The sequence below is a fragment of the Cucurbita moschata genome, unplaced genomic scaffold (genome assembly GCF_002738365.1).
Source record: "Cucurbita moschata cultivar Rifu unplaced genomic scaffold, Cmos_1.0 Cmo_Scf00014, whole genome shotgun sequence".
Taxonomy (NCBI): Eukaryota; Viridiplantae; Streptophyta; class Magnoliopsida; order Cucurbitales; family Cucurbitaceae; genus Cucurbita; species Cucurbita moschata.
Genome location: NW_019268530.1, coordinates 1,248,163 through 1,259,581, shown reverse-complemented (window position 1 = coordinate 1,259,581; position 11,419 = coordinate 1,248,163). Strand labels below are relative to the sequence as shown.

At 34.4% G+C, this 11,419-nt stretch overlaps 2 protein-coding genes across 5 annotated transcripts; both read left to right on the top strand.

The window, feature by feature from the left end:
- Window positions 1-3,196: 3,196 nt before the first annotated feature.
- LOC111452014 (delta(24)-sterol reductase-like) lies at window positions 3,197-6,303 on the top strand. 2 transcript variants are annotated; one of them, XM_023092530.1, is made up of 3 exons: window positions 3,197-3,352; window positions 4,191-5,463; window positions 5,616-6,303. In XM_023092530.1, the coding sequence occupies exons 2-3, from the start codon at window positions 4,216-4,218 to the stop codon at window positions 6,069-6,071; spliced, it is 1,704 nt and encodes a 567-aa protein (XP_022948298.1). In that variant the 5' UTR covers window positions 3,197-3,352; window positions 4,191-4,215; the 3' UTR covers window positions 6,072-6,303. The 2 variants fall into 2 exon arrangements, with proteins under 2 accessions (XP_022948298.1, XP_022948299.1); XM_023092531.1 differs by lacking the exon at window positions 3,197-3,352 and adding an exon at window positions 3,968-4,060.
- Window positions 6,304-7,213: 910 nt separating this feature from the next.
- Window positions 7,214-10,698, top strand: LOC111452541 (anamorsin homolog). Of its 3 annotated transcripts, XM_023093314.1 has the most exons (8): window positions 7,214-7,309; window positions 8,096-8,237; window positions 8,912-9,075; window positions 9,155-9,253; window positions 9,548-9,707; window positions 9,803-9,939; window positions 10,092-10,166; window positions 10,311-10,632. In XM_023093314.1, the coding sequence occupies exons 2-8, from the start codon at window positions 8,105-8,107 to the stop codon at window positions 10,347-10,349; spliced, it is 807 nt and encodes a 268-aa protein (XP_022949082.1). In that variant the 5' UTR covers window positions 7,214-7,309; window positions 8,096-8,104; the 3' UTR covers window positions 10,350-10,632. The 3 variants fall into 3 exon arrangements, with proteins under 3 accessions (XP_022949082.1, XP_022949083.1, XP_022949084.1); XM_023093315.1 differs by lacking the exon at window positions 9,155-9,253 and having other exon boundaries at window positions 10,311-10,698; XM_023093316.1 differs by lacking the exon at window positions 7,214-7,309 and having other exon boundaries at window positions 10,311-10,698.
- Window positions 10,699-11,419: the final 721 nt, after the last annotated feature.

The following is an 11,419-nucleotide window of genomic DNA, read 5'->3' as shown; positions in this document are numbered from 1 at the left end:
TTTTCATTTGCCCCTTTTGTTTTTAACCGGACTTTTTGAGGTCTCCATCTATATCACATGGTTTATAAACACAAAGAACAATAACGCTACATGTGATCACAAGAAAGTCATAAAAATATTGTATTACGTATCACGTCTTGCAAATAGTTCTCTCGTGCAGCACGAAAACAACAATTAAAATAACTTATTAATTCAAAACAACGAATAAAGGATTAAAAAACATTAAAAATATTGTATTTTGAAAAAAAAATAATGGAATGAAATTAGTCAATAAAATTATCGATTTTCTAATTACTTTGTTGAATCGATATAGTCAACATTTAAGATCTCGACGATCTTATTTATTTATTTATTTATTTCATAAAGTTGTAAAGTGAAAACATAATTTCAACCACTCCCATTTCTAAAAAAGTGATTAAATGAAATTCTCTAAAATCTTAACAAAAAAAAAAAAAAACCATAAATTTATTTATTTATTTATTTTGCTTTTACCTTTATTTTTTTCTCTTGTCTTTTTATATAATTTTCTCTCTCCTCGCTGTCAATTGTATTTTTTTTAATTGAAAATAAAAAAAAAAACAATAATTAAATCTATTGATATTGATAAATAATTAAGAGAAACCAAAATTTCCGAGTTGTTTTCATGAATCGTATAATCTTAATCGAGCTCAATTTGATCCTTTTTTGACCTAACGTGAAAAGAATCGACAAAACCCTAAATGGGTCATATAGCCCCCGAACGTAAACTCTTCCTATTTTGTAAAATCTTAACTAATTTTAGCATCAGAATAATATATTTTTATCATTGTGGTCGTATAAAAATTACCTACATTACTATATGAATATAATAAAATATAAACGTGTTTTTATAAAATAAAATTGTTATTGATATTATTGGGTAGGATCGTGCGTCTTTCCTGATAAACTAATCAATGAATTTTATTCTAATTTTAAAAAATAAATTTAATTGATTAAATTTATAATTTAATCATAAATATAAATTAGTGTAGACGGTATGTTGTCTTATTATATAGATCATGTCTCGTCAAGGTAGACGAGAAGGAACCCGATATCGTAAAAGCCATAACCAACTAGGCACGAGACAGCTACATAAATTAATTTATATAATTTCACTATAATTAAGGGACTAAATCATTGAGTTGTTTTATTATTATTATTATTATTAGTATTATTGGAGCTGTCAGTTGCTTGTAGCATTGGAATTTTCTTGTTTTCGAATATTATATATTTTATTTTTGGATTTTTATTTTTATTCGAAATCTTTTTTATAAATATATAATTGGGATTGGAATCTTAATTTGTTACCTAATTATTCGCTTTTTAAATTTTCTTTAAATTATTTTATTTTAGAAATATAAATTATTTGGATTATTTGGAATTTTGGGAATTGAGAATTTTTAATCAAAGTAAAAGATTCTCATCATACCTCCTTTTTCCTTGAGAAATTAAATTATATATTTTATCAATTAATTTTATATTTATATTTTAAATTATATCGAATACACAGTCGAACACATTATTGTAGTATCACTTGTCACAATCACACTTTTTGATGGCAGCAAACTTGCGAGTGTGCAGCACTCACCCACTAACAACAAGTGAGTTAAGTCAATTTGTTTTTGCTGCGTCAGACAATGTATGTTTAAGAAGAAAGTTTTAGAAAACAGGGGCAGAGAGTTTTGAAAGTAAGATTTAAGAGATTAAAATTGGTGTTACGTATGATGCAAGCAAAAAAGGCAATAGCAACGACTTACCCAAAAACCCGACTACCTAATACAAATTATAAACGGGTTGGTTAAAAAAATAAAAAAAAAATCGATTCACGTTTGAAATTTTTGAAATTTTAATTCAGTTTGGAGATTGTTATTTTTTTGTCCCGTCAACTTAACCAACTAGAAAGTAGTTACTGTGACTTGTAAACGTTTGATATTAAAATTTTATGATATTTTAGTTATTAATATTATAGTTTTTTAAATAGTAATTAAAAAAAGAACAACTCGATCACCCAATCTAACAAAAAAAAATATAGAACAAACGGTTCAGTTGTGAATTCTATTTGAGTTGTTCGAATCACCAGGTACGTAACGCTATAGATGTTACTCTAAATCACAAAAGCTAACACATATACTCTAAACTTAAGAGGTAATTTCACGATTGAGTAGCGACGATGTTCGTGATGAATAGAGCCCAACAAGCAACTAGATGCAAAGCAAATACATACCTTCTCGAGTCAAACCGATAGATTCTCCCAACTTAGCACGACTAAATAAAAGATATATCTAACAATCTTATCTTAAAATTGATTTATATCAGACTAATATCATCTTTAATATAAAGTTAGCCCGACTAAATAAAAAACATATCTAACATCCATATCTTAAAACCCGCCAACTTTAATACAAAGTTTGACCTCGAGTTAATAAAAAAAAAAAAATCTACAAATAATATTTTTTTAGAGAATATGTAACATACTCGTCTACTTTTTAAAAAAATTATTTTTATTGCTTAATTTTAACATTTTCTAAAATACCCATATTTAAATTCACGATTCTTAACAAAGAAGTAATTATAACGTCTGTCACATGATAAATTATTTTATCTAGCGGTAAGAAATATTAATGGTATTTTCTTCTTAATTATATTAATATATATATTTATTTAGAGAATACTTAACATACTCGTCTTACTTTTTTTTTTTTAATTATTTTTATTACTTAATTTTAATATCATTTAAAATATCCATATTTTAATTTACGAATCTTAAGAAAGAAGTAATTATAACGTTTATCTTATGATAAAATATTTTATCTCGTAGGAAATATTAATGGTATTTTCTTATTAATTATACGAAATATATATATATATATATATATATATATATATATATATATATATTTTGAAAAAAATATAAAAATATATTTATAAGAGAAATTTTGCTGTCATATTTACAATAATAATAATAATAATAATAATAATAAATATAACGACCACGTTTGTTATACATTATAATTTATGTTTCAATTATCTAAAATAATATTTTTTTAATTAAAAAATTGGATTAAAATATTTAGAGTGAGCTGTCAAGGGTTGAGAAAAAAAAATCAATAATTAAAACAATTATATTTTATTTAATATTTAAATATTTTCTCCCGCTTTCATTTGCTTTGCTGCCAAAAACAGTTAAACTTCCGGCCACTTGGCTGCTCTTCTCATTCTGCTTCAATCCCTCTCATATCTATAAATTTTTCACTCGCATTTTTGTTTCTGGTTTATGTGTTCTTGCAATCCTCCTCTGCAGATTTCTTTTTCTTCCTAGCTCGGTGTTTTCCAGGTCAGTTTGTTTCTCATTTTCTTCTCTTGAATCGTGTTTGGTTGCTGAGAAATTCGAGTTTCTCTTGCTAGGGTTGTTTGTTCTTGTGATTTTTCGCTTTTCTACTGTTTTTTTTTACGATTGATGTTTGTTTATCAGTTTTTAGTGGCTTGTTCTCTCTGTTTTGCTTCTGGAGGTGAAAGAAATTGAAAGGGGAAGGTTGCGGGTTTAAGCGTTGGGTTTGATTTTCCGGGAAAATGCTTGAGATTCTGTTAGAGAAAGTTCTGGATAGTTAACTTTGTGCATTACACACTGAAATTTTCCTTTTCCCTAATCTGTTTCTCATTGATTGTTGTGCTGCTTTTGTTTTGTCCTTATTGTCATTATTGAAATGAATTGTCGTTTTCCCCAACTTTCCATGTGGTTGGTATGTAATGACTTCTACTTCAACAACACATGGGGTACTAATTGTTTCTATCGTTTTCATCAAATGATAGAACCAGTTTTGATGTTTTTCCCTATTTGTGTTTGATGATAGAACCTGTTCAAGATCCTTTTATCCTCAAACTTTGCCGATATATCTTTATGATCACTTAAATGTTCACTGGCTTGATTCCACTGTTCTTCCTTGATTTGTCTTTTTCAAACTTTAGACACTTTCATGACGATTAATTTGTTTGATCTATCAAAAATTCATCATGCATAGCCAAGAACAACTTTCTGTGCAGGGTAATTTCAATCCTAGTTGAACAATTCTAAGGATTTGTATTTACAGTTTATTGTCATCAAGAATAACTTGTAATTCTGGAAAATGATGAAGATTTAGTGAAATCTAATTCGCTTAGCCTGTGATTATCAGGAGATAAGCATCTTGATTCGCCATAATGTCAGACGTTGAGGCCTCCAAGCCACAAAAGAGGAAGAAAGGCTGGGTGGACTTTTTAGTTAATTTTCGATGGATTCTGGTTATTTTTGTAGTTCTTCCGTTCTCATTCAGTTTCTACTTCATGCAATATCTTGGAGACAAACGATCTGAGAGGAAGTCCTACAAGCAGCGCCAGATTGAACATGAAGAAAATGTCCAGAAAGTTGTTGAACGCCTCAAAGAAAGAAACCCTTCGAAGGATGGTCTTGTCTGCACTGCCCGCAAGCCTTGGCTTGCTGTGGGAATGCGAAATGTTGACTACAAACGAGCACGACACTTCGAGGTTGATCTATCGGCTTTCCGCAACATACTTGACATTGACAAGGAGAGAATGATTGCAAAAGTTGAGCCCCATGTGAACATGGGACAGATATCTAGAGCCACAATTCCCATGAACCTTTCACTCGCAGTCGTTGCCGAGCTCGATGATCTTACTGTTGGTGGCCTCATCAATGGCTATGGCATTGAAGGAAGCTCCCATATCTATGGTCTTTTCTCTGATACCGTTGTGGCCTATGAAATCGTTCTTGCAGACGGCAGGGTCGTAAGGGCGACCAAGGATAATGAATACTCCGATCTTTTCTATGCCATCCCATGGTCTCAAGGGACTCTTGGTTTTCTTGTGTCTGCTGAGATCAAACTTATACATATAAAGGAATATATGAAGCTTACATACACACCTGCCAAAGGCAACCTACAGGAGATTGGGCAGGCATATATGGACTCATTTACACCAAGAGATTTAGATCAAGATAACCCTGAGAAGGTCCCTGACTTCGTAGAAACCATGATTTATTCTCCTACCGAAGCCGTGTGCATGACAGGAAGATATGCATCCAGCGAAGAGGCCAAGAAGAAAGGGAATGTGATCAACAGCATAGGTTGGTGGTTCAAGCCATGGTTTTACCAGCATGCACAAAAAGCACTGAAAAAGGGGGAGTTTGTGGAGTATATCCCAACAAGAGAGTACTATCACAGACACACCAGATCTTTGTACTGGGAGGGAAAGCTTATTCTTCCATTTGCCGATCAATGGTGGTTCCGGTTTCTCATGGGATGGATGATGCCTCCCAAGGTCTCTCTGCTAAAGGCTACTCAAGGTGAGGCTATCAGAAACTATTACCATGAGATGCATATTGTTCAGGACATGCTCGTTCCTCTTCGACGAATCGGGGATACGTTGGAGTGGATCCACAAAGAGATGGAGGTAATTTCTTCTTGTGCTTTGATGAACATCTTACCATTCAAAATAGCAATTCAAATGAGAATTTGGGGTGTTTGGAGTGTTGAATTGGTAACAATTATACTACAGAACCAGGAGTCTCCCCTCATCTGTTGTTGTTTGCTTTGTCATTGCAGGTGTACCCATTATGGCTCTGCCCACACAGATTGTTCAAGCCCCCAATGAAAACAATGGTGACTCCTGAACCAGGATTTGAGCTGCAACTCAAGCAGGGTGACACCCCCTACGCTCAGATGTACACAGACATCGGAGTCTACTATGCTCCCGGAGCCGTCCTAAGAGGAGAAGTTTACGACGGCGTTAAGGCAGTCAAGAACATGGGGAACTGGCTCATTGAAATCCATGGCTTCCAACCACAGCACTCAGTGACCGAGATGACCGAGGAAGAGTTTTGGAAAATGTTTGAGCCAGAACTTTATGAGGTGTGCCGAAAGAAGTATGGAGCCATAGGGACGTTCATGCATGTGTATTACAAATGTAAGAAGGGGAGGAAGACCGAGAAGGAAGTCCAGGAAGCTGAACGAGCTCAACCTGAAACTGCTTACGCTGATATAGAGCAGCCAGCCGGGTGATGCTTTTGCATTCATAAACAAAGTAGCATTCTTGTTTCTCCCCCTCCCACTTTGTGTTATGGTCTCTGCATTTATTCTTCTTCTTTGAAATTTCACTGTTGCCTTCCCACTCTTTGTATCTTTCACTTCGTCTCTTACACTCTCATAAACACTTTCACGTGTATGTTAATTATGGTATTTGTATTGTATATTGTAATGCCAAAACTGAAAAAATCTCAATTTCAGTTTATTATTATTATTTTGCAAGATCCCACGTCGGCCGAGAAGTAAAACGAAACATTGTTTATAAGGGTGTGAAAACCAGATCGCAGTATTCTTTATAAGGGTGTAGAAACCTCTCCCTAGCAGACTCGTTTCAAAACCTTGCGGGGAAGCTCGGAAGGGAGAGCCCAAAGAAATTTCTGTTAGCAGTGGATTTGAGTTACTACAAATGGTATCAGAGCCAAATACGAGACGATATGCCAGCGAGGAGGCTAAGCCCCAAAAAGGGGTGGACATGAGATAGTGTCTCAGCAAGGATGCTCAGCTTCGAATGGGTGGACACAAGACGGTGTGCCAGCAAAAAAGCTGAGCCCTGAAAAGAGGTGGACATGAGACGGTGTGCCAGTAAGGATACTGGATCCCAAAGGAGGGTGTCATAAGACGGTGTGCTATCAAAGATGCTAAGGCCTGAAGAGCGGTGGACACGAGACGGTTGCCTACAAGGACACTAGACCGATTGAGGAGGAGAACGAACCATTATTTATAAGAGTATTAAAACCAAGTGCAAAGAGAATAAAATCTACTAGCAGTGAGCTTGGGCTCGAGCTCTTACATAGATATTTAAACTAAGCTCAATTTGACAACCGCTCACTCATTACACGGGACATTTCCTCTTCGAGAATGGAGTATTTAGTTTTAAAAATTAAAAAAATTCAAGAATCCAAGACAGATCAACTATGTTCAAATAGCCATTTCTATCTCTCTCTTGTACTAGCTACATTTTTTTTTTTACCATGGTTAAAAAAAAAAAAAAAACCAAACCGACCTATTTTTGGGTTGGTTCATAAAAGCCGATTCCAAATTGACCCAACCCAATCCGACGGTTCTATTCTACTTCGGCCCATTATTTATACGCCCAGAAAGAAGCGAAGTTTTCTCCCCAACCATATTTATAGTTGTTTCTCTCACAATTTTCTCTCTCTCGAAGTTCTTCTCGCCCACCGCCAGCCCGCCATTTTTCTTCTTCTTCTTTTCCGGTATAATCTCATTTCTCTTATCATTATTTTAATTTCAGCTTCTTCAATGGCTACTAGTTTGTTTCAATTCTTCAGATTGGAGAAACCCTCTGTGTTATTTGTTCGTACTTTGTTCAATTTTTCAGTTTTCTATATTGATCATTTTTTGTGATTATTGGGTAATTGTGTTCGTTTGATTTAGGTAGATAGTTTGTTTTTGGATGTTCTTTTTTTTTTTTTTTTTTCTCTCACCCTTTAGTCCTGCTTTTATCCAATGGGTAGCTTGGATGGAAAATTTAGCGAAGAATTTCATTTCTGTAATCAAAGAAGGGACCATGCACTCTAAATAAGAGGACTGCAAAACTTTCTCTCGAATTATTTTGTTTCTGGTAAGTCATATTCTCTGAATGAAGATCCTTGGATGCTGGCCGCAAGTTCTTGGGTTCTCTTTTTAATGGACTGTTGTCTTGTATAAGGGGCAAAAGGCCTCTGAAGCAAGTAGCCTACACCCTGTAAAATAAATAAGAGCGAAATCATATTAAAGGAAAGATGATTGAACATTTTCTGGGTCTTGCAACATTAACACAGAGAGGGCACTAATTGGTCTCCTCTTCCACGACAAATTATAAGTTCTCTGAGTTTTTCAAATTTAAAATATTCATTGTAAAGCAATTTAAAATATTCTAGACTGAAGTTTGTTTTTTCTGATTACTCTGTTTTCTTGCAAAGTGAAGAGATAGATTCACTTCTTAGTTTGATCCACTTCTTTTTTTGTGTGAATTGAGGTATATAAGTTTGTTATTGTAGGACACCACTATGAAGAGTGTGCTGGCAATTACGGATGACACTGTTCTGGCTACCAGCGTCATTGTCAACGCTTTACAAGAGCTTGGGAATGGAGATGTTGCAAACTATCATTCACAAATAATTACTCAAGCCTTTTCTCTGAGTAAGTTTTTTATACCCATGGGCTGTTCTAGTCCGCACTTCAATTCTGTGCGGTTTACATTTCATTTTGAAAGCTGAAGGTGTAAATTTTTGTGATAGTGATGACATAAACTTATCAACACTGACTTATTTCACTGTTTTAATTAAATTTTTTGGTTCCCTAAAAGAAACAGCCTTACTGATAGTTGATTAGTGACTTGAAGGATAAAAAAGAGAATGTTATCAGCTCCTTTATATATTCTTTTACTAAATAAAATCGAAGATATATGTACACACACTCTACATGTTTGTCAAACTCTTCCTATATGATAATCCTGAAAGCCATAGCTTTCAGGGTAGCTTACTATAAATGCCAGTGGTCAATGTCCTAGGCGAGATTTTTTGGCTCTGGTGTAGCAAAACTTGCATGCAGATCCTGAAAGCCATAGCTTTCAGGGTAGCTTACTATAAATGCCAGTGGTCAATGTCCTAGTCGAGATTTTTTGGCTCTGGTGTACCAAAACTTGCATGCAGATCAATGGATTACCAACTGAAACTGATGGTTTACTCTTACTTTCCTGTCGTCAAATATCCTCCTTTTTTCTATTTGCTTTATTGGTCTCATGCTCATGAGGAAGTGATTAATTCATATGATATAATTTAGATGTGTTATTGATAATTGTTGATTTATGATAGATAATCTGCCACTTGGAGCTTCATCCATGGATGTTGTCATTTCTATCTGTAGATCTGCTTTTCCGAGTGATCAGATGCTTGAAGAAATCTCTAGAGTTCTGAAGCCTGGTGGGGTAATCTTTATTCACAAGACTTCACAGTCTGTTGCAGTTGAGAAAGATGAGGTAATCACTTAGCTAGTAATTTTTGGCATTTAAAATATTAATTACAGAGATAGATATATAACTAGTGTTTCTTTCGCAGTCCCCTGCCCTGGTGAGAAGATTACTTATAGCAGGCTTTCTAGAGGCTCAAGTAACCGAAAAGAAAATAGTTTCTCCATCTGAAGTAGAGAATCTTGTGGTAAGATGTAGTTATCATTAAGTTTAGAGTCTCTAGACAGTCCTCCCACCCCGCCAACAGACAAAACACCACGCTACGTTTCAGTAATGTTGAAAAGTGGCTAGTCATTTATGACCAAACTACTTCGTTTCCTGTTGCTTCCGTCGACTTCTCGTTGTAAAGATGATTGAAAAACATCTTATCTCCGATGTCTCTTTAACTTCGGTTTTACCAAATTTGATGTTTGATTCTGTTCTTACATCTTGTAAGTAACGTTTTTGTATACATTGTGAAACTTTTTTTTCTTTCACGTAGATAAAAGCAAAGAAGCCTTCTTGGGCGATTGGCTCCTCTTTTTCCATTAAGAAGCCAGCAAAAATTTTACCAAAGATTCAGATTGATGACGATTCTGATTTGATTGATGAAGATAGTTTATTGACTGAGGAGGATTTGAAGAAACCCCAGCTACCATTAGGTAAAAAATGAACTGATTGATATATACTATATTTGAATTTTATTTGATGGAATTTTCCGTATTAATGGCCTTTTACTATTTGATATGTTGTTCAGTTGGTGACTGTGAAGTTGGCAGTACAAGAAAAGCTTGCAAGAACTGCAGTTGTGGTAGGGCTGAAGCAGAGGAAAAAGTAGAAAAGCTAGGATTGACTTCAGATTTGTTGGAAAATCCTCAATCTGCATGTGGCAACGTAAGTGAAATTAGTGATTGATTATTCTTATGTTTTTATTTTAAGCGCGATTACTCGTTTTGGCCATCAACGTTTTACCCTCCGTTCAGTCTCTTTGCTTTCATTTTCAACATCTTATCTTGTCTGCATCTTAACGTTAATACCACTTGCAGTGTGGACTGGGAGATGCTTTTCGGTGCAGTACATGCCCCTACAAGGGTCTTCCAGCATTTAAACTTGGGGAGAAGGTAGGGAAAACCTTTATATAACTTTCTTCACTTTTCAATGGAGTTTTGAGAATATTACTTCACGGGGTGGGAGGATTAGAAATTCCGGCCTCGCGGAGAAAGTAGCGATAGCCAAAGACTAAGTCGTTTTTCTTTTTCATGCAGGTGTCTTTAACCGGGAACTTCCTTGCTGCCGATATATGACCTTTTTCTTGTTTTTTTTTGGGGTGGAGATAGAGTTAAAAAATATATGACTATTTTAGAGGTTGGTCGTTTTGGTACCGATCACCATTGTATCCCGTACGATTAGATACACATGCTGCTATGCTATTATTCCTGTGTTGTTGAAACATCTGGTGAATGGCGACCAGTTTTCCATTATGATATTGGCTTAGAAACCTTGATAAACAGTTTACTATTGCCAATGGACAATCTTGTCTTAAAAGCCTTGATGAACAACCATGAATATGCTCTAGACATTATTAGATTTTGTAAGCTTCATGATGAACAACCAGCTAGATTTCTGTACTAGTTACAACTGAAGGTTGCATCACTTCCATTCCACAGTGGGTTGAGATTCTTCTAGCATTATTATGATATTATGGTCATTGATCATTAGGTCTGTTCTATTTCATTCAACTCTCTTTACCTTTGTTCGGGCAGGTTCCATCTTTTATGTATTGATTAAAGGTGGATGAAGAGGCGGCCGCAATGGAGTGGAAGTCAAGTTGTAGGAGCACAAAACTAACCCATATCGCTCATACTTTTGAATCTAAAAGTAATGAAATGAAACTATCATTCAACTAAGCAATCATATTTTAGTACAAATTGACATAAAAGCAATGTTATTTTAATACAAATTGATATAAAAGCAATTAAACAATGATATTTTAATGCAAATTGACATAAAAGAATAGGTAACCATTTAGATGAACGCAAAAAGAGTGGATAGACATTTAGACGAACGCAAAAATAGTAGGTAGATATTTATAAAGATAGCTTTAACTCACTTTCATAGAGTCAATTTAGTGAAGAGATCTCGAGTTAATGGTACAACAGACAACAATATTGTCGGTACGAACCGATTTTTGAGGTCAAATAGTCTCAAATTTACTATACGATATATCCACCTCGTTAGGCACATTTTTTAGGAGGGATTTGATCGATAGACCGACCAAAAGGTCGTTTAGAATATAAAAAGTTGAAGTTGACAAAAAAAAAAAAAAAAAAAAAAAAAAAAAAAAAAAAAAAAAAAAAAAAAAAAAAAAAAAAAA